The 23,404-nt window shown below is 39.2% G+C and overlaps 2 protein-coding genes across 2 annotated transcripts; one reads left to right on the top strand and one right to left on the bottom strand.

Annotated features, from left to right (window-relative positions):
• Positions 1–13,045: 13,045 nt before the first annotated feature.
• LOC123980974 (N-acyl-aromatic-L-amino acid amidohydrolase (carboxylate-forming) B-like) lies at positions 13,046–19,175 on the top strand. Its single transcript, XM_046065572.1, has 7 exons — positions 13,046–13,121; positions 13,426–13,686; positions 13,774–13,969; positions 14,110–14,203; positions 14,292–14,399; positions 14,490–14,602; positions 17,577–19,175. Exons 2-7 carry the CDS (start codon positions 13,430–13,432, stop codon positions 17,817–17,819), a joined length of 1,011 nt encoding a protein of 336 aa, XP_045921528.1. The 5' UTR covers positions 13,046–13,121; positions 13,426–13,429; the 3' UTR covers positions 17,820–19,175.
• Positions 17,869–22,121, bottom strand: LOC123980972 (claudin domain-containing protein 1-like). Its single transcript, XM_046065571.1, has 4 exons — positions 21,358–22,121; positions 20,602–20,709; positions 20,208–20,345; positions 17,869–19,881 (listed from the first exon to the last, which is right to left on the bottom strand). Exons 1-4 carry the CDS (start codon positions 21,647–21,649, stop codon positions 19,661–19,663), a joined length of 759 nt encoding a protein of 252 aa, XP_045921527.1. The 5' UTR covers positions 21,650–22,121; the 3' UTR covers positions 17,869–19,660.
• Positions 22,122–23,404: the final 1,283 nt, after the last annotated feature.

Genomic DNA, 23,404 nt, shown 5'->3' with positions numbered 1-23,404 from the left:
ACAAATCTTTTTTTTTTGCTCGGTAAAGATGCCGTGCTGAAGGCTTTTTGAAAACTGTTGCAGAGTTTGAATGGAAAACACAGGAGGAAACATAACTTGTCACTAAGGGAGCTGGAGGTGGAGACAGTGTAAAATATTTAACATTTTTTTGTGGTCAACCAACCCTCCAAAGCTAGCCTCACAGGTGCTATCAATACTAAAACCAGAGGAAAGGACAATGTCTAAGGTGTGTCCTTTTAAGTAAGTGGGACCGACTGACTGAGTCAGGTTAAAGAATGCAGAATGTCTATAAAGTCCTTAGTAAAGGAGGAACCAGAAAGGCAGCATACATGTAGCCTATATTAAAACCACCTAAAATCAGAGAATTCTTGTATAAAACCGAAGTTATTGGGGGTCTGTAGATCAAAACACACATATAGTGGGGCCTTTTACCATAAAACCAAGTAACTCAAAAGAGGAAAAATCTTAGGTAGGGGGAGCATTTCAAATTTACTCTTTGAATTACAGCCAATCCTCCACCGCGACCTGAAACCCTACGCTGTTAAAAGTGCTTAAAACCAGGAGGACAAGGTGTGGGGGTGATGACAACTGAGGCAATGTTAAAAACAATGGTAAAACAATTGAGATTTTAAAAATGGACCATAGGATTTTGGCTAAAAACCATGTAGAGCTTCTGGCACAGAATGGCACTCCTTTATCCAAAGGGACTTACAATTGCTAAATACGTCAGAGGTCACACGCCTCTTGAGCTAATAGGGATTTAGTCTCTTGCTCAGAGACACATTGGTGGATGTGTCACAGTGGGAATCAAACCAGGTTCTCTCACAACAAAGGTATGTGTCTTATCCACAGCATCACCGCCTCCAGACACTGACATGAAACCCTCCACTATCAGTGCTTTCACTGTCAGACAGCAATCCCCCGTTTCAGACCACAACCAAATAATAACACAAAAACTTACAGTGAGGAACAAAAACTAAATAAATGAAACTTGTTGTTGTTCTTCAAGAAAGCATTTGAGTCTTATTTGTCAGGAAGTGCCCTATTACAGACTTCTACATTGTGGTACAGGGGGCAAAATGTTAATGTATTTGGAAAATAGGTGTGCTGTTAAAAATAGAGACAAAGTGTATTCTTCACCCAGAAGACGTGTTCGTCAGGGCGGCAGTGCAAATTTATGCTTGCTGTTCAGTCAGATCAATGTGCTGCTCCTGGCCTTTAGAAGAAACAAAAAGCTGAATTATATCAGAACGTGATCTGGCCCTAAAAGAGGGATTATGGCAGAATATCTCTCTACTGTCAAAGATACAGGTACCAATCCTAACCAAGTACAGGCTCGGTATCAACAAACTCAAATCGAAAAAAGAAGACAATCATGGCAACAGAAATAACTCAGAACATGTGCTCACTGATTGACAGGTGAGTCTGAGACAGAGATGCACTTCCTCACACACACACACACACACATACACAGGCTACATGTTTATTTTGGGGACATTACATGGGCTTTACTCATTTCCTGGAGACATACACTTACCCTAACCACCACTTAACTAAACCTAACCCTACCCTAACCTTAACCCCTGGCCCAAAAACCATTTTAACTCTGGACAGACCTGGTAAGTCCAGGACAGTGTCTAAAGAGAGGCAGACCGGGGTGATTCTCCTGTTCAAAAATGGGGACCAGATAGTGTGTGCCAATTACAGGTGTATCACACTCCTCAGTCTTCCTGGTAAGTCTACAACAAGGTGCTGGAGAGAATATAAATTACCTAACAATAAATAGATATGATAAAGTGTTATAAATATTACTACAAATACAATAATAATTCTCATCTTTTGCTAAAAGTTAATTTACACTGTAGGGATAAATCAGGACCTAACATCTAGAATGTACATGATAAGTGTTCACAACACAGGGTGGGGCCTCTTGCGCCAAAATATAAAGAGCATGTCATGAAACCCAATGACACTCACAACATAGCTGTCATACCATTGAAAATCTCCTTGAAGTAGCCTGCTGAGTATTTCTTTTATAAGTTAAAAGGATTCAGTAAATCGTTTTCAACCTGAAACTCCACTAGATGACTGATAAAACCCTTTTCTTTTTATAGTAAAAGTAATTATTTCCTGGCTATAAAGAGAAATACGTAATTTGGTATAAATTATACATAAAAATTACCCATAAAATAAAGAATTAACCACTTGGTGCATCTATGTTACCTAATTACAAAACCAAATATTTCAAGAATTGATATTTACAGAGTGGAATGAAAACACAACCATGAGGGTCATGTGACAGGATGATGATGCATCAGACAGTAGTAACTGTGATAACACCAGTGGAAATAGATGGTTTTGATAAAAGTCTCTGATAATGCTTTATTATCGTTTGTGGCATGAAAAGCAGACATTGAGAATTTCACAATGTAGTTTCTCTTGAAACTGCTGCACAGGGCTGTTTGAGATCTATGGTCATTCACTACAGTTTACCTGTGGTCATGAATTTTAATCAGTACACACAACCATGAGGGACATCCAGGCCATTAATAACATGGATTTAAAATGGCTGGTTACTTGCACATCAAACAGGAAACACTGATCATGTTTTTAAATAATTTCTTTATGCCATACGGAAGTCATATACTAAATCTCTGGGACCCTGTGAAAGTTCATTATAAATCAAATCATGTTGGTCAGCACAGATGTTACAAACTGGAGGCTGATGTAAACAAATTTCAAGACTCACCAGCATGGAAATATAGTCTGCATGATACAACATGATAGCACAAGACTCCAAGAAGTCACTGTGCCTGGAGAGAAACACAGTAGGAAGTAATTCAACCATGGCTTGCTTCTTCCCCCCCCCCGCTTCAAGTTTTTATGCTATGCTAATCGTCTGCTCAGGGCCATATGAGGATACTGAAGTCATGTCCTTTGTTCTTTCTCTGAGAATTTGACGTTTTAGCATTTATAAATATTCTATGGGCTGATTCTAGTATATTTCCATGCTGGAAACAGCATCTAGGCCTTCATGATGGGAAATTACTAAATTAGGGACTAATATCTATGGCTTGTCTTATATATCTGATCTCATCTAACTCTGCAAGTTTCCTAAGATGTTCAACTTTGAAAATGATCCTTCTATGCACATAGGAGAAGGCCAACAGCCTTGTTTAAGCCTGTTTAAGTGACTCAATCCAAGTGCTTCTCATTAGCAATCAATCTAATTGTCTAATTGTCAATCTAAAAAAGGAGGCTGTACTTTTACAACACCTGACCTGATGAGACTGATGTACAAAAATGTTACATTTATTGAAATTATAGCAGGTTCTTGGAACACTCACTTGTATACTTGCTTACACTCACACACAATATTTAAGTGAATTATTAACCGTTTCAGCTCACATCTGTAGAATGAACAACACATTCACTGTAGATTCACAACACGCACAGTCATACAATGACATTTGTTTTAATATTTATGCCACAGTGGATCCAGAGATCAATTTCTGAATTTGCAAAAATACAATCTGATTTATCACCAGAACTTTTAGACAACACACAGTGCATAGTTTCACAGACATTCTTTAGTTTTGTAACTGGTGGTATTTTTTATATTTCTGGAGACATTTTGCATGGCTTTTAGGGTAATAATGTTATAAATGTAATAAAGTTTCTTTTCTAAACGTATGTGATTCATGAAAAAAAGTAACATTCTGGATATGTTCAACAAAATTTAATTGCAAAGTAATACTGTAGCTTGTCACAATATGGCCATTGAATTACATTCAAAGTTTGTATATCCAGACTATTGCCCACGTTAAAATAAATTGATACCAGCAGTGTTTTTCATGGCGTTTGGAGCACCATGGGCCGGAGCATAGTGGCGCCCTCATAGAAATGTTTCATAGGTGAGGTCTGAAAAACAAACTGATATACTTTCGTTTCTTATTTTACAGGTAATGTCTCTAATTATCATGTCTCACATAGCCAGACCTATCTCCACACTAGAAGCGCTGTGACAGCACTGGAGAAAGGTCTGGCTGAATCCATTGTCATTCTGCTATAGTAGATAAAACGCCTTACATAATGAAGCGTTATGTTTTTATTACCTTAGAATGAGCCATTTATATCTACATACACCGCGGGTCCCCTTACATGGACGTTGCCATATTGCGCCGCCATGTTTCTACAGTAGCCCAAACGGATAAACTGCTCTACAGGACATGTTAAATACATATGAAGAAGAAGAAGAATTTTACATTATTTGCCAAGAGAATGCAGATGCGAATTAGCTATAATCTGGTACAGTGCATCAAATGGAAATGTTTATGGTTTACCGTACGATCTCCCTTTTAAATAAATAAATTTTAAAAAGTAGAATAAGTAGTAGTAATAGTCATCTGGTTTATTAGAAGTAAGAGAAGAAGTGAAATCTATCTATCTATTTCTGTTTAGTCATTCATCTAGTCAGACAGGTCTGTCAGTGTGTCTATGTCTACATGTAACTACATTAAATGACAATATTTACTAATGGGGAGGCTCCAAACCTAAAAATAAATAGCACTCAAGGGCCACACCCCAAGTTATGTTCTTTTTTAAAAATTCAATTGTACGCTTTACGTAGACTTCACCTCTATCCCAGGTGAGTTACCACCCCCCTCCAGCACCACATCATGTGCTCCAAACATGTCTAGCTTGCTTTGTGGTCTGATGATGACAAACACTGTGATTATTTCCTGATGAATCAAAAGGAGTCACTAATCAAAGGTCACAGTGCTGTTATGAGAATCAGTGTAAAGAGCTTGAGGAATTTGTCAGTCACACCGTGGCTTTATAGTCTGGACAATTGAAACTATTGAATGATAGGCAACTGGTGACAGACAATGGTTTGTTTTCACAGATGATTTGATGTGTTTTCCCCATAGGCACAACTGATGCAAACTTTGAAAAGGGCAACAATCACTACACCTGGAAGAAAGTTACCAACACAGTGCACAACATCATTGTAGGAAAACTGTGGATCGATCAGCTGAGACTGACAGAGTTAAAGCAAGATGGCACATTTAAACAAGGCTTTGAATAAACAGCAGGGCTCTCAGTTAGCTGTTAGCATTGAGATGATTGGTATTTTAATTGTAAGTATTTGGTCTTCTTATGCCATTTATTAGAGCTGATAGTAGAGGAGACAGGAAATGAGGGGATAGAGAAAAGGGGAATGACATCAAAACACAGGTTCCAAGCTGGATATGAACCTGAAAGTAGCCAGTATGTGGTTAGTTTTTGGCCACAGATTGTGCCACAATTTTTAGTGGAGTTTAAGCAGAGGCGGATGATTGAGCCCACCAGTTTTTCCACCAGAGGGCACTCTACAACTCTACAACCCTGTTGGCAACACACTAAACAGCATTACCTCATGTTACCTTAGTGAGGTCTCATAACCTCACAAAGGTGAGCTGGTTAATATATTCATTCATACATAAATATGATTAAAATAGTTTCATTAAAATGTCGACTGGTGGCCTGAAAATAAACATCACACCCTTGTGTATCTGCCGAAGTGTTCATATGCAAGTACATTCTGACACCAGAAACATGGGATGCAGCATGTGTGTGTGTTTGATAATTTGGTTGTAAGTGTAGTTAAAAATGAAGAATCAAGAAAGAAGCATTGCAAATAGATATGATTTTATAAATGTATTGAAATTCATATTTTAGTATTGATATAGTATTGCGATTCGAATGATATCAGAATGTGTTCTGGTCCTAAAAAGAAGCAATTCGCAAGGTTAATTAAAAATAACACGTTCTGCTAAAAATAAATGTTTTAAGCCCCTTTTTACAGTTTCTAGATTGTTTACACACATTTTCTGAAAGAATGCCTCATATTCTCAGAACTCTACACACAAATCAAAACACACACACACACACACACACACACACACACACACACACACACACACACACACACACTGGGAAAACCCCCTCAATTCTCCTGCAAAATGAAACTTTACATTCAAAACAATGTTATTTCTTCTCAAAATGGTATTTTGTTTTCAAATGACACACACAAACCATCATATGAATAGACATTCATAAGAACCAGTTGAACACTGATGTGCTCAATGTAAAACACTATGATGAATGGCAAACACTTCTTCTCCATTCATCATAATGACTTAAGGTGAATGATATGAGTGTGTTGTGTAGGGTGTCCAGCCTTTTTTTTTTGTTCAGTGTTACACTTACTACAGACAGTACATACATAAGTGTGTTGTAAAATATTTGAGAATATTATTTTTACACTCAGAACACACAAATACACGGTAAGAAATATATTTTATTTGTCCCACAAAAACAATGTACACAGTGTACATCCCATTCCCAACCAACACAAAGTACATACACTACATACAAAACAGAAGAATTTACTGTACACAGTTAAAGTAAAAAAAACAAAACAACCTAAAAACAAATTATGCTGCATCCTCTCTTCTGTTGTGGTCTGGCCACAGCACCTCATCCACATCACAAGCAATGTTTTCCCTGGCCAAGCAGCAGGGGAAATATCACCTAGCATGGCGATTCCAGCCATGAAAAGCATCAGCTGCTATATCTCCACATGCATCCTCCATAGCTTGGAGAAGAGGTATACGTGTTTGTGGATTTCGGTCATACACTTTCCATCTCCAGGTAGAAAAAAAAAATTCCTCAATAGGATTGAGGAATGGAGAATATGGAGGGTGATAAACAACTAAAAAGCGTGGGTGGGCAGTGAACCAGTTACGAACCAGAGCAGCCCTGTGGAAACTTACGTTGTCCCAAATGACAATGTACCTGAGCTGCTCTGGGCCATCTACCTGATCTGGTGGAATGAGTGTGTTGTGTAGGGTGTCCAGGAATGTGATCAGATGGGCGGTGTTGTAGGGGCCAAGGGTAGCATGGTGATGGAGGACGCCATGGTGGGTAATCGCTGCACACATTGTGATGTTCCCTCCACGCTGGCCAGCACATGACAATATCAGAAATAGACATGGAGTGGTCACTATTGTGAAGCACAATCATTATGATTACAATATTGAAATATGTATAATTTACTGTATACAGTCTTGAGAGTATGCATCAATTGTGGGACTTACTTGCACATAGTTATATCGCAATTCTTTGACTCTTTCTGAATTGCGTTCAAATGGCACCCTGTAGACCTGCTTCATCCTGAGATGATTTCTGCGCAAGACACGGTCCAGTGTTGATAAGCTTACCCTATCAATATTTTGAAATATGTCATTGTTTTCTATTATTTTTCTTTGTATTTGCTGTAATGTTATGGCATTGTTTTCTAGGACCATGTTTATGATGTCAGTTTCCTGTTCAGGCGACAGAAGACGTTCCCGACCACCTTGTGTTGGTAATCTTTCAGTTCTGCCAAACAAATAGTAAAATACTGTAAATACAAAGTAGGTATACATTTCCTAAATACTTGAAACATACGTTACAGTATTTTTACAGTCCTACAGAACAGTCCACAGGCAATACTGTACTACTGTACTCATTGAGTACTGTATTGATATGCAGTACTGCAATTTGCTAGTGAGAGTAGATTTCTTACCTATTCTCATTTCGGAAAGTCCGGATGATGGATGCTACAGTGTACCTGCTCAGATTTGGCTGTACTCTTTGCCCAGCCTCCTTCAGTGTTAGACCATGGTTGACCACATGATCAACCAAAGTGGCTGTTCTCTTTCTCTGTTCCAATGTTGGCATCCATTGCTCCATTGAAGAGCTCACCTTTTACGGTAAAGCTCTGATTGCTAATTGGAAAACTGTGTGACGGGTGTTTGCCCTTGTGATGAGTCAGTGTGCATATTTGAATGGCAGTGTGTTCCTTGTGAAAACAAGATATTTTCTGCATGAAACTTGTGCCAAAAGCAGAGAATTGTGTGTAGTGTTTTGAAAAAAGTGTGTTTTAGAACTGCAATTTGAGTGTAAAGCAGGAATTGTGCTTGTAGTTTAACAGAATTGGTTCAGGGGGTTGGTGAATGAGTTACATGTTGTGGTCATTGTGTCTCAAGTACCAGAATTTGTGTGTAAACAATTGAGAAAAACTGTAAAAGTCTCAGTAGTCAGAGGTGCCCTCAGATGATCAGGGAGGGTATTGCAGATCCGAGGAGCGGCAGAACAGAAATCCCGATCAACTATGGTGATGAGCTTGGTCCTAGGGGGAAGGAGTCGGTTTGAGTTAATTGAGCGGAGGGTTCGTATTGAGGTTAGAGGGGAAACAGTAACCAGTGAAGTGAATGAAAAATGTGTGTAATGTGGTCGTACTTTTGCACTCTCAACATCCCCTTTGGTCATGTGTCACTACATACACCCTTAGGACTCCGGGGGGCGGGAAGGCTGCAGGTCGTTTGGTGGGGCGGCCTCGCCCTTCTTCCTCCCCCACTGGCCGCCCCTCAATTTGGGGGGGGGGGGGGGCACTGGTCTATGTTGTGTGCGCAAGGTCTTGGCGCTGCTCTTCTGCGGGTTACGCCTTTTATGTTCCGTCGGCATTACGTTGTCAATTGGCATTTGGATGGCCGTTTTTTTGGGTGTCTGTTGGTTGGGGCGGGGCCTTCCGCGTTTGCGTCGCAGTGCATTTGGGAGTCATTTTATTATTTTTTTTCTCTCCCACCCCTATTGGCTATTAGGGTTCTTGCCAGCCTGTTGCTGGGGTCGGTGCGGCACGGTCGTGGCGTCCCACTCTCACTAACAACTACATTCTTTAAATTAATTGTTATTATTCCAGCTCTCATGCCTGTGCTGTGTTTGTTATTTGTGTTTAACTGTTTCTTGTTTTCATTTCTCTCTTAGTTGTCTTACTATGTCAGCTGTTTATTGCTGCTGTTTGGCTGGAATGATTGTGTTACAGAACTTTTGTTGCTCATCTCTGTATTTCTTTGCAAATTTCAATCTGACCTTCCAATTCTTCCTGCTGATGCATCTTGTGGTGTGGCCTCTATTTCTGCTCTCTGAGTCTTCTTCCAACAGTGGATTGTGATACCTTCACCCCTGCACTGTGGAGGTCGTTGGTGATGTCACTTACTGATGTTTTGTTGGTTTTCTTCACAGCTCTCACGATATTTCTGTCATCAACTACCGTTGTTTTCCTTGGCCGAACTGTTGGACGTCTGTTGCTCAGTACACCAGTAGTTTCTTTCTTTTTCAGGACATTCCAAATTGTTGTGCTTGCTATGCCCAGTGTTTGTCCAGTGGCTCTGATTGATTTTCCTTCTTTTCTCAGCTTGACAATGGCTTGCTTTTCTCGCATAGACAGCTCTCTGGTCTTCATGTTGGTTTATCCTCTTTAACAGGAAATGCAGTTTTTATAGGTTTGAACCAAGGATGAAAACTTAGACTAGTCATGCAGAGCTATTTAATATTTGGACAATCAACCTAAAAGGCAACAGCTGGGCAACAAGAAACATCTGTCAGTCACATGTTCCAATAGTTTTGCTCACTTGAAAAATGGGTGGGTTCAAACAAAGGGTGGTATGTCCTGAGTTGTTTAACAGATCTAGATGTGAATACCAGGAAATGAAAGCTGAAATTCTTGTCTCATACTCATCTTTTGATCTTAAATCCAAATGTCTTCAGTGAACAACAAAAACAAAGGAATTTGCCTCACCGTTCAAATACTGTTGGAGGGGACTGTATAGATAGACACGTCCCTACCAATATTTTGGGAGGATCAAATTGCTAATAATATTTGAGCAAAGTCTTTTTCATAATTCAGATTGGCCTTCCTAAAGGCACCATCAAATTATCGGCAGAGATACCTGTGACTATTGCTTAGCTGTTCAGAACAATAGACAGACCTGCAAGTTGCATATATTAAAAAATATATTTTGGACTCTGCTAGTGCTATGTTCTAATTTTAGTGCTCTGAGTAATGAATGTATTATTTGATTTTCAAACACTGACCTAAGGGGTTGTGTCCATATAGCATTTCTCTTTCAGAGGTCAGAGGTGCCCTCAGATGAGCAGGGAGGGTATTGCAGATCCGAGGAGTGGCAGAACAGAAATCCCGATCAACTATGGTGATGAGCTTGGTCCTAGGGGGAAGGAGTTGGTTTGAGTTAATTGAGCGGAGGGTTCGTATTGACGTTAGAGGGGAAACAGTAACCAGTGAAGTGAATGGAATATGTGTGTAATGAGGTCGTACTTTTGCACTCTCAACATCCCCTTTGGTCATGTGTCACTACATACACCCTTAGGACTCTGGGGGGCGGGAAGGATGCAGGTCGTTTGGTGGTCATTGGTCATCACACAAGTGCTTCATCCTAGTGCCCTGCCAACGCTTTTCTGCCAGTGAAAACACCCATCCTACACACACATTTTAGTTCTAGAATTATGATGGGGCATATGGTAAGTATTATAGCACTTACCTCAAAGCGCAGCTGTACCTAAGTATAGCCTCACAGAGCTGCTAGCATGGCTGAAGACATTTGTTCAACTGTCAAATGTCATGCTAAGTACTTATCTTGGTCACAGTTCCTTAAAGGGCAAGTTTAAGGCATCTTTATTAAAAATTGTTGTATATGTTATAGAGTAAAAAAAAAAAAAAGAATATTGACTGACCTACATACAGGTGCTGGTCATATAATTAGAATATCATCAAAAAGTTGATTTATTTCAGTAATTCCATTCAAAAAGTGAAACTTGGATATTATATTCATTCATTACACACAGACTGATATATTTCAAATGTTTATTTCATTTAATTGTGATGATTAAAACTGACAACTAATGAAAATCCCAAATTCAGTATCTCCGAAAATTAGAATATTACTTAAGACCAATACAAAAAAAGGATTTTTAGAAATGTTGGGGCTCCTTTTGACTGAATTACTGCAGCAATGCGGTGTGGCATGGAGTCGATCAGTCTGTGGCACTGCTCAGGTGTTATGAGAGCCCAGGTTGCTCTGATAGTGGCCTTCAGCTCTTGTGCATTGTTGGGGTCTGGCGTATCGTATCTTCCTCTTCACAATACCCCATAGATTTTCTATAAGGTTAAGGTCAGGCGAGTTTGCTGGCCAATTAAGAACAGGGATCCCATGGTCCTTAAACCAGGTACTGGTAGCTTTGGTACTGTGTGCAGGTGCCAAGTCCTGTTGGAAAATGAAATCTACATCTCCATAAAGTTGGTCAGCAGCAGGAAGCATGAAGTGCTCTAAAACTTCCTGGTAGATGGCTGTGTTGACCTTGGACCTCAGAAAACACAGCAGATGACATGGCACCCCAAACCATCACTGACTGTGGAAACTTTACACTGGACTTCAAGCAACGTGGATTCTGTGCCTCTCCTCTCTTCCTCCAGACTCTGGGACCTTGATTTCCAAAGGAAATGCAAAATTTACTTTCATCAGAGAACATAACTTTGGACCACTCAGCAGCAGTCCAGTCCTTTTTGTCTTTAGCCCAGGTGAGACGCTTCTGACGCTGTGTCTTGTTCAAGAGTGGCTTGACACAAGGAATGCGACAGCTGAAACCCATGTCTTGCGTCTGTGCGTGGTGGTTCTTGAAGCACTGACTACAGCTGCAGTCCACTCTTTGTGAATCTCCCCCACATTTTTGAATGGGTTTTGTTTCACAATCCTCTCCAGGGTGCGGTTATCACTATTGCTTGTACACTTTTTTCTACCACATCTTTTCCTTCCCTTTGCCTCTCTATTAATGTGCTTGGACACAGAGCTCTGTGAACAGCCAGCCTCTTTAGCAATGACCTTTTGTGTCTTGCCCTCCTTGTGCAAGGTGTCAATGGTCGTCTTTTGGACAGCTGTCAAGTCAGCAGTCTTCCCCATGATTGTGTAGCCAACAGAATTAGACTGAGAGACCATTTAAAGGCCTTTGCAGGTGTTTTGAATTAATTAGCTGATTAGAGTGTGGCACCAGGTGTCTTCAATATTGAACCTTTTGATTTTGGGGTTTTCATTAGTTGTCAGTTATAATCATCAAAATTAAAAGGACACACTTGAAATATATCAGTCTATGTGGAATGAATGTATACATTATACAAGTTTCACTTTTTGAATGGAATTACTGAAATAAATCAACTTTTTGATGACATTCTAATTATATGACCAGCACCTGTACAATATATTAATGTATACTGACTGACTGGTATAAAGTCCACAATCTCTCAGCCTATAGTAAACAGCAGCAAACACTTACAAAACATAGTAGAAAAATATAAAAAAAGAAGATGTAAACTTCCAATGAAAAAACTGAGACATAATAAATAGAGAAATTGGGTATTTAAATAAGAAAAATATATTAGCCCTTCTCAAAAAAGGTTATTAGACAAGATTTAACCTGCTATTTTAACAGTTTCTTTAGCAGTCAACCTCCTTGTTACAGTTTAGTTTTAAATCTATGTTCTCTTTAAATCACCAGCTGGTTCTTTTGTTATTTTCCCTGTGAGTAGAGCTGTTTCTTTCACTGTACACACCACAGGCGCCTCTCCTGCTGTGTCATGCCAGCAGATTTATTTTGAGCCATTTTTTTTGAAAGGCAGACTGGAACCTACCATCCTATACATGGGGCAGAGAGAAACAGGGAGTTGGGGAAAGTTGGGGAGGGGCATACGGTTTGGCGAACCTCACAGCTGTTAGGACCAAAGGAAGCAATCGATGCACCACATCACACTCAGGACACACCCTGCGTACGATACAGTATAATGCAGTGCAGTGCAGTGGACAAGAGGTGGTAGAGAGACGGCGAGAGTTTGCATAACAGGCGGCTACAGCCTGTACAGAGAGAGGGATGGGAATGCTGAATCAGTGAAACTGCATCAAAGCCTGGGAGAGGGTGGAAGAGGGTAAACGGCAGGGGGAGAGGGAAGAGAAAGGTAACGGCAAGGGTAGATGGGGTAAGATGTACAATATGATGCCTCGTCATTCATTTCATCTTTTGTTCATGAATGTGGAGCTGACAGTTCCGTCTGTTTTACCTCAAGCTTTCCTCCTCAGTTAAGAGACATTAAATAGATTAATCTCAGTGCTGCTTTAGAGTACAGTACATTTCTAGGGTTTAAAACCGGAACTGCCCCTTTACAGTTTTCCGCAAGCCAGAAAAGCGAGGTAAGGTTTCACAAATCAATATTTGTGCTTTGTGTTGCAGTGCTGTCTACAATGTACCCAGTGACATCAACACTGGAGTAACTGATGCCTCCCACTGGGTGAAACAAGAGGGAAATAAATTTATAAAACGTGTAATTTGACATTGATGCATACTTTATACAAACAGACACAAAATAGTGTATGAACTGATAAAAAGCAATCTAGTCTGTTCTGCTCAAAACTGGAGGCATAAGCTACAGTAAAATGTTTCATTACATACGCCTTCAAAATCTCACACTTTTTCCACTGTATCTCTTCCTCTCAGTCAGATGGAGGTAGACAAAGTGGTGCATTTGCCAAGGTTGTCCCGGGTCGCTGTGTGTGGCGGTACCCATGGAAACGAGCTGTCTGGTGTGTACTTGGTGAGAGAGCTGCTGAAGGTGGAGAAGAAAGTGAAAGAGAAAGAGGAGGAAGAAGCAGAGCCTGTTTCAGTGCTGATGGTGCTGTCAAACCCGCGGGCCATGCAGCAGTGCCGCAGATATGTTGACACCGACCTGAACCGCTGCTTCACCCACGCCACCCTCAAGTAAGGCAGCGTTGAGAGGTAATGATGCTCATGGTAGCAGTTCTGATGACGATGAGTAGGTGATCACATTGTTTCTCTGTCTCCCAGTGGTCCTATATCAGACATGGTGCCCTACGAGGTGATCAGATCCCGAGAACTGAATGCTATGCTGGGTCCCAAAGGAAGTCCAGAGGCGGTGGATCTTGTTTGTGACCTCCACAACACCACTGCCGACATGGGCCTGTGCCTTATCGCGTACTCTGACTGCGATTGGATCTGCATGCACATATTCAGACACCTGCAGGCAAGCACAAACAGTTCCTACACACACCAGTTTACCCTGCAAATTTTGAGAAACTTTAAGAATCAGGGACAATTAAATGGAACAAATATGGAATTGAGATTGGTAATGCTTTAAATATAAGTCTGACATGTCCTTTTCAGAGGCAGATGCCAGATATTCCAATGAGGTACATCCACTTTGATGTCTCCAATAAAGAATCGTATTCCCTTGATTCAGTGGGAAAACATGGCTTTGGTAAGATTTTCATTTTTACTATAAAAACAGTTTATCAAAACCATTTGAATGTCTTTAATATTTGTTGTCTGAAATCCATTTTGTGCAGCGATGGAGATCGGCCCCCAACCTCACGGTGTGGTGAGGTCAAACATCTATACAGCAATGAAATTTGGCGTGCAGCACATGCTTGATTGGGTCCATTTCTTCAACTCAGGTGCAATTAAGCACAGTTTACCAATGGTGTATATGTCTTTTTTGGTCTTGCTTTTACCCCTCATTTGCATGTTCTGCTTTTCATTTTCAGGTACTATTTTTGAAGGAGGATTCGTGGACGTGTTCACCATGGTTAGACACATCGACTACCCGAGAGACAGCGAGACTCAAAACATCACAGCAGCCATTCATCCTCAACTCCAGGTACAGACTAAAATGTATTTGTGGCTCCAAGCTTTTATGAAAAAGTTGGCCCTTTGTCAGATTTGAATGCTACTAAGCCCAGTTATTCAAATTTAAATAAACCAGGGAGTGGATAAAAGAACAAAACACTATGAATATAAACTATCTAACAATAAATAATATTATGTCTTGTTATAATTATTATTAAAAATAAAATACTAATAATAATTATGATCCTTAGCTAAAAGGTCATTTATTATTATGTTTCATATTTAGTATCTTACTGCACATATCTCTCTGTGTGTGGTGACAACAGTGTTCACAACACAGGGTGGGGTAAAAAGCAGTCATGAAACCTAATGACGTCCACAACATGGTTGTAATACCATTGAAAATCTACTAGCTGCCTGATTATTTACATTGTAAGTTGAAAGCATTCAGTAAATCTTTTCAACTTGAAACTCCACTGGATGACTGATACAATCTTTTTCTTTTTATAGTAAAACTTATTTTTAGGTAGAGAGTTTTTAATAGGTAGAGAAATTGGTATTAATTACAGATTAACGCTGACCCATTAAATTAAATCTTAAACATTTCTTCTGTTATTCAAGTTTAATTGTCCGAATGATGGTGCAACATATTATTGCAATTGCACAGTACTGATTAATATGTTACACATTCCTAGCAATCAATAAAGTGTGAAGACATCTATGTTACTTTTGAAAGAAATGTTACAAATTACAAAATGGAAATTTACAGTATAAAATCAAAACACAAGAGACATGAGAGACATCTAGGACTGTGACACACTGATTACACTTCAGGTTTCAGGCTTACAGTGATAGCTGCATTTGATAATAGTGCCTGATAAAGTTTTGTTATTGTTTGTGACTACCATGAATAGCAGGCATTTTGAAACTGCCACACAAGGGCTGATTGAGATCTGTAGTCATATTTAGGGTTGTTTTTCATCAGTCAATCAGTACACACAACCATGAGGGACAACCAGACCATTTACTAACATGAATTAAAAATATCTGGTTACTTGTACTTGTACTTGTACTTTTTTTCAGGCCTTTTGAAAGTCGAATACTAAATTGCTTGAGCACCATGTTAATGTTCATTATAAATAAAATCACATTAGTCAGTTTTGAGCGCGGACATTGCTGCTGTTCAATATAAAAACTGGTAGTCATAAAATGTAACTAATCTTTAATGGACATAACTTAAAAACAGGAAATGTCCCATTAAGACACAGTCTCTTTTACAAGGGAGTCCGGTATAGCACAAATAAAACACAATTTTTCAACCATACATTGAAAAACAATATATTACGTAAATTAAAATACCATACAGATTTACACAAAGTTTACAAAATATTTACATAGAAAAAATACAATGAGTTTAAAATATATAAACAAACGAAATAAGGACTAAATGTAGAGATCTACCTACCATTAATTAAAAACAAGTACATATGTCCATCAGAATGTCAGATATTCTGTTTTTAAAAGCAGCTAAGGAAATTAGCGCACCAATCTTAAGCCTAGACTGGAGTTCATTCCAGGATGAACGGCCATAGTAAGACAGACTCCTCTTTCCTGCTTCTGTCCTCATTCTTGGTACCTTACACAGTAGTCCGTAACGAGATCGTAAATTATATGTACTTTGCATATGAACAAATTTTAAACAGATATAAGAAGGCAAAAGACCTAAAATAGCTTTGTAAATAAAAGTGTACCAATGTAGCATCCTGTGCAGTTTAATTGATGGCCAATTTACCATACTGTATAAGATGCAGTGATGTGTCTGATAGCCAGCATTTGTGATGAACCTGAGAGCCGCATGATAAAGAGGGTCAAGTTTTGACAGAGTAGATGGACATGCAAACTGATGATATCACCATAATCTAGCTGAGACAAGAATAATCCTGCAACCAGTTTTTTCCATGTAGTCCTAAAATAGCAACATTTTAATCTATATAGAAATGCCAGAGTAAATTTCAGTTTTGTAGCAAGAGCTTCAATATGTTTTTTAAAGGTAAAACCTCTGTCCAGCCAGATACCCAAGTATTTATAAGTATCAACAAGTTCAATGGCTTCATCTTGCAATGTGTTAATAGCAAGAGCTGGGACTTTAGTACTTATAGGTGCAAATATCATCGCCTTTGTCTTTTTTGCATTTAAAAGAAGCTTCACCACCACCAGAGCTAATAAAGCCTTTATAACTGAATTAAAAATTGATTAATTTATTGTTGTGTGAAATGTGTGAAAAGGTGCCAATGCTTAAAAAAATATTGAAAAGTTGGCAATCCTGAGAATATAGTTTAGGACCATTTATGGATGGAAACCCAAGCCATGAAACCATAAAACACATGTGGTTAGATTAAAAGTCTGACATTTTGGAAAATACTTCTAATACACAGCTAGCGTAGCTAAAGCTTAGCGACGGTTAGCTTATAATTAGCAAGAAGAACAGCTATTCTGGCCTTTTCCAAAGGTAAAATATCACCTACCAGTACTTCTAAAGCTCACTTTTAACAGATAATATGGGCAAATATAGTGATACTCTTCTTCATCAAGTGGGAGATATCGTCAATGTCAGAAATTACCATATCACCAAATTAAATTTCCATTTCAATTAGTGACTACTTGCATACAATACAAAAATCTAAATAATAAAAATCAACTTGTATTATTTAGTTAACACAGAGAGAGAGTGGTTTCTCCATATATATATATATATATATATATATATATATATATATATATACACGATATCCTATTCTCACGCTCAAGTTCCTAAAATGTCAAACTTTTACAATGTTCTTTTAATCAGTTACTACAGTGCAGTATAAAGCCTTGTTGAACCTGCTACTACTACTAACGACCAACTGCATTAAAAAGTTCACATATTGTATGTAAGTGAAGATGGCCTAAATTTTCACAAGTATTCTCATTCAGCAATCAGTGTAATTGACTGTGCTTCCCCACAGGACCGAGACTTCTGCCTGCTCCACCCTGGAGACCCACTGTTCCAGACTTTCTCAGGTGAAACGCTGAGGTATAAAGGCAATACACCTCTTTATCCTTTCTTTATCAATGAGTGTGCTTATTACGAGAAGGGCATCGCTCTCTCGTTGGCAAGAAAAAGGCGTGTGATGATTCCTGCAATCCGAGTGCAGACAGAACAGGAACAACAAGCTAACCAACAGGGATTTGCATCAGAAGAAGAGTGAGGATGGACTTTTAAAACACCCAACCTGATGAGACTGATGTACAAATACATTTCTTCATTGATTTATTGAAATGACAGCAGTTGCTTGGAACCCACATTTGCTTGCTTACACTCATACACAATATTTAAGTGAACAATTATTTACTGTTTCAGCTCACAACAGGAGAATGAACAACACATTCACTGTAGATTCACAAAAGCACAGTCATACAATGACATTTGCTTTTATATTTACGCTACAGTTGATTCAGAGATAAATTAAAAGGCTGAATTTGCAACATAATCTGATTTATCACCAGACCTTTTTGACAACACACAGTGCATCATTTTACAGACATTCTGTAGTTTTATGAAACCGTGTGACTGGTCGTAATTTATATATTTCTGGAGACATATTGCATGGCTTTTAGGGTAATAATGGTGTTTTTTTCTGAATGTCTTATTTTTGGGACATTTGCATCATCAAAAAATTTAAATTCATTACTGACCACTACAGGAATATTCTGGATATGTTCAACAATATTTTAAGTGCAAATGAATACTGTAGCTTATCACACTATGGCCTTGAAATTACATTCATAATGCCTATCAGGGAAACACACTTTCCCTTAAATCCTGTTGAATTGAAATGGTGATAACTATCTAACTAAAAATTAAGTAACCAATACAAATTAAATAAATATAAACAACACAACTGAATTCATAAAAGGATATGGAAAGGATTTTATATGAGCATGTAAGGGCAACAACACAAAATGATGAAAAACCACTACTATATAGAAAAAAAGAATCTTTTCTGCAAAAGCCTCTATCAGTCAAAATATTAAAAAAAATGTGCTTGGAAATAGAAATGAAAACCATTCACAAACACGGTCTATCTCACTGTACTCTTCATTGACGTCCACATTCCTCGACTATGAAGCAGCAGAAGTAAATAACTAATTATGCAACAGCAATCCTCTGTTTGTCTTTTCCATAAATACCTTACGGTTACCTAAAAGGTTTTGTCTTGCCACGATACTCAGGGTATGTTCAGTACTGCTGGGCATATTTGTAAGTCCAACAAAGAGGAATTGTCACCACACCCAAATGGGTGAATTTGGGTGTGTGAGACTGAAAATGTCAACCAGACAAAAACAAACCAATAAAAGAAAAAGGTGTGTCCCAATACCATACCACATACTTAGTATAGTATATATACTGTTTGTAATAATATCTATATTAAGCAGGAAATAATATAAGATGTGTGCCGATGGACATCCATTAGTCAGAAGATTTAAACACATCTGCTTTTGTTTTTTGATTTCCAAGAAAAATCCCAAAGTGTCCACATTTTGATTAAAAAACATTTTGAGTATCTTCTCTGTTTCTAACATTTTTATATACTTTAACAGCAATTCCTGTTTATTACAATTTGGTTAATTTCTTTTTTTCAGTTTTCAGAAATCCCAATGTTTAAAAATGTGATGTGCATTTTACGACTATCTGGGGACTTGTTTAAAACCTGTATGTCAAACTAATGATTTTACTGCATAAGTCCCGCTCCTACCGAGTGAGCTAAACATACACATTTGAAATAATTTGACTATGTTCTGGCCCGCCATGTAACAGCCTGAAAAAAATTTGGCCCGACGCCATACTTATTTGCCGAACCTTGACCTAGAGAGAGAAAAATAAAATCTTTTAATGCAGCATAAAGGGTCATTACTATAGAGAGCATGCACGTTAATCCATCAGAGGCCAAAACACACAGATTAACCCATATCCCATTCCTCTGAGATCATTATAAAATGTATCTTGGTGTCAGAGTGGTGTATGAATTTAAACAGGGCAGATCCAGAGCTATGCCACCCGGTAGGCGGTCATGCGGTAGTAGTTCTGACTGTGGCTGCGTGCGGCCCACACCAGCAGCGCGGCAGCCATCATGTGAAGTGGTGAGGAAATGAGGGCCAAGTAGAGGGACCAGCCCAGAGAGCCATCCACCTTATCAGGTAGCATTGACACCCTGTGGAGCAGGTCCATGCCGGCCAGGTAGCAGCATACTGTGGCTAAGGTGCAGAGACCTGCAGGGCACAGAAGAGTGGCTGTAAGGGGGCATCTTTAGAGGACTTTTCAGGTTGATGTAAAACACATAAACCCTCATCATAGTGTAAGGCAGCACAACAATCTGTAAACATACTTTTTCATTTTATAAAGTCAATATGGCGAACATGTTAGCAAACAACAGACACCAAACAACATTAGCATTAAGATTTTTATTTCTGGCCACTTCATGAATGTAAATCCCACAATACACTCTCTTTTTTGCTCCTTTAACCAATTTAGTGACTCAAATGGTGAAATCAGCCAGGTATCAGTTAGCAGTTCTGTGCAGCTAAATAGGTCTTACCAGCCAGCAGGTGAAGTACTCCTATGCCCAGAGTAGGGGTGAGGCTTTGGCAGAGGCAGGCACAGAACCCAGTCAGGCCTGCCAACACAACCAGACCCAGGGACACCAGTGGCAGCAGAAACTGGCACCTCCACAAGTCTATAAATACATGCACACACACACAGAAAGGTATGAGACCTTGTGCATCATGGTTGCTGAAGTTTTTATTTACACACCTTCTTATGCATGACAGAAGCAGCAACCCTGACTGGAGGCAATGTATTATTCAACATCACATATTGGTCATAATTAATGCACAATGGAGAGAAGAGGCTGAATCTGGTGCAAATTTTCTTACAGCTTCATGCAACATCTAACATTTAAATAGAGGTAAACTTGTTGTGACTGGACTTACAGGTGCGCAGCATGTCCTCTCCACTGTTGTGGTTTCCCGGTTCTGTATACTTGGGAGTGAACTGCTGAGGTAGAGTGAAGCTTCGACACTCTAGCATCATCTTGGAATCTGAAAGAGGTTGTTTAATTGAAGAACCAGAGTCTAAGCATGTTTTAGACAGTTTACTACAAATAACACATACACATTAACTTTTTTTTCTAATATACTTTAGATTGTTGTGTGTATTTTCTACCTGCCGTGTACATACTGCAGCAGATGTTTTCAAAATACACACAAAATACTAAATAATTTACACTGACAATGTCAATTGGCAATCCAGCCTTGATCATCATGAGACAGATCTATCAGGGTCTGGGTGGCTTACCACCTCCACTAAACTGTTTGGGAGAACCCATTAATTCATATTCAGATAAATGGATGGTTCGCTCTGTGAATCCAATTTAATGATTATACAGGAAAGGCACAAAATGGGGCTAATACCACCCATAATCCAAGAGTAACAAATTCCCGCCTAACAGGTCCTAGCTGTAGGGGAATTGGCCACACTTGGTTGCTCCATAGAAACCCAGACAGCAGCTTCTTGAACTTCTGAGAAAAAAAACTAATGACTCATCTGTCTTGTACCTACATGTTTCTGCACTGTATGTCTTTTTATTGTACCTCTTTATTTATTTTTTATTTTACTGATATGGACCGATGTATCTGAAATAAAAGTAGTTTGACTGTTTGGTTAGGTGAGGTGAGTTATTTACATACCTGGCTCTTTGTACCAGAGACCGTTGGCAGGAACGAGCACACACCGCCACCAGAGGCCCACAGTCCCGTTAAGGCGGAAGAGGGTGTCGCTGTAGGTTTTCTCATCAAACTCCCCATCCATGAACTCCTCATACAGGGAGCGCAGCTCTGATACGTTAGCCTCCCCGCGCACGGTGGGGCTGCTGTACTGGTACCAGTGCTGAGTCCCGATGGCCACTGACAGATACACTGTGGCCAGTATGCTCAACACACAGGCGATGACCAGAGCTGTAGCGTAGCGGTTGTCAACCATTGTTCACCGACCCGGAGATACGTCAAAAGGGATTAAGTTGATGCCACTGGTCGAGTCGTCGCGCATCAATTTGGTCAAACTACGATGCTTTCTGTCACTCTTATACAAGTCACTCTGGCATCGTTAAATCTGCAAAATACACTGTGCAATTACCACCGACTGCCTTTTATTTTAATCACTCATACTCGTCTCCAGTGCTGTCCTAACAGTCAGCGTCAGCAGCCCTGCAGGCCGACTTGGATGCGCCATCTGTTCCCTTGTCCCACTTCCACAGATGGTGGGTGGCCCGACGCTGCGGAAGATAACGGTCTCACACAGTTAGTCCGAGATAATAACTCCTAGTCCTCACTAAGAAAGTACAACAGGGATGTATTATGGGTCAGGCAGCACGAGCCTGCAAATTGCTTGGGTCTGTTTTGGCGTGCAGGATAATGCCGTGTACACTCAGGATGATATGAGTTGTAAACACACTAATCCATGCTTTTCCACTTCCGGTTCCGCTGATCAGCAGATATAAAAAATAACCGTTTCTTAGCCAGGATGGTTTCGCTTCATTCTGTCAACATTACTGAGAGAGCAGTGAAGCACAATGTAGGCTATAGTAAGGGGGGCAAAAGCAACACAGCAGCAATATCAAAATAACATCTATTAAAACAAATGATAATAGTTAATCACCCCCCCAAGCTGTCATGTGATCATTACAGAGCCACTATCTAATGTATCTTTTTTTATTAGCAATTAATCCTTAGAAAAATTAGTTAAAAATGCCCATCACAAGATCAAAGAGCAAGTGGGTAGGCTATTTCTTTAAAATTATTATTTTGTTCCAACAACAAAATAGTGTGTGTGTGTGTGTGGGTGGAAGGGGGTGGGGTGGGGGGGGGGGGCAACCGATTTATTGACCCCTCAAATAAAATTAAATATAGTGGAGGCTCTAAGGCCTGAGAGACATGTTTTAGAGGGGATAGACAAGTAAGATGGTATTTTTTCAGCTTTGTCTTATACCTTGGAAATGATGAATGTTTAAATAAACATGAATAAAATAATGTTATCTTAGGCATGATACTCCAAGCAAACCACATGTTACCATAGTAAAGTTATTGAAGGATACAATATGTTGAGAAAAGAGGGTTGAAAAGTGGTTAGATTTCAAACAGTGCAGACTCAAACACTCACACTCAAATATCAGAGAGTAATAGTACGTGTTTAAACGTGGAATGAATAGTTAATTAATAAGTGCCAACAACACTTGTAAACTGAAACATTTTCAGTTTATGAGACAAGAAAAAGAAAGACAACTTCACATAAGTTACATAAGTTGCCCATGTTATGCAAGTAATGTATGTTAAGTTATGTAAGAGAATTGACATGGGTAATGTAGTTTTTTTAACGTAAAGAAGTTATTTTATTTTGAAAGTGTAACCGAACATTGCATATTTATTGTTGCTAACTTGACACCTGAGCCCTAAAAGTCGAAAAACGTCGCCAAAGGGTTACCCAGTGCACTAAAAAGTGATGCCGAGAGGTCTTGACCAAGGGTCATTTGTGAAGAGTTGAGTGAGAATGTGTTGTCTTTTCCCAGTGATAAATAATTATTCCATAATACATTCCAGACCTTGGTCAAACATAACATAAATGACTGCACATTACATTTTGGGCAACAGAGGACAGCCAATGCAGTTGATGTTTTCATTGCCTGGACTGCAGAAAGGAAGACTATGTAAATATTTTAAATAAATATCACATTCTCCATCC

Source organism: Micropterus dolomieu, linkage group LG12, assembly GCF_021292245.1.
Source record: "Micropterus dolomieu isolate WLL.071019.BEF.003 ecotype Adirondacks linkage group LG12, ASM2129224v1, whole genome shotgun sequence".
Taxonomy (NCBI): Eukaryota; Metazoa; Chordata; class Actinopteri; order Centrarchiformes; family Centrarchidae; genus Micropterus; species Micropterus dolomieu.
The sequence above is the reverse complement of the archived record's forward strand: the minus strand, read 5'-3'. Positions and strand labels throughout refer to the sequence as shown.

Coding starts and splice junctions, on each gene's coding strand:
- LOC123980974 (XM_046065572.1), top strand. CDS start 13,430: ATGGAGGTAGACAAAGTGGTGCATTTGCCAAGGTTGTCCCGGGTCGCT. Junction 14,204..14,291: donor AGTGGGAAAACATGGCTTTG/GTAAGATTTTCA, acceptor CATTTTGTGCAG/CGATGGAGATCGGCCCCCAA. Junction 14,603..17,576: donor CCATTCATCCTCAACTCCAG/GTACAGACTAAA, acceptor GCTTCCCCACAG/GACCGAGACTTCTGCCTGCT.
- LOC123980972 (XM_046065571.1), bottom strand. CDS start 21,649: ATGGTTGACAACCGCTACGCTACAGCTCTGGTCATCGCCTGTGTGTTG. Junction 20,710..21,357: donor TCTCTGGTACAAAGAGCCAG/GTATGTAAATAA, acceptor AACCTCTTTCAG/ATTCCAAGATGATGCTAGAG. Junction 20,346..20,601: donor AGAGGACATGCTGCGCACCT/GTAAGTCCAGTC, acceptor ATGTATTTATAG/ACTTGTGGAGGTGCCAGTTT.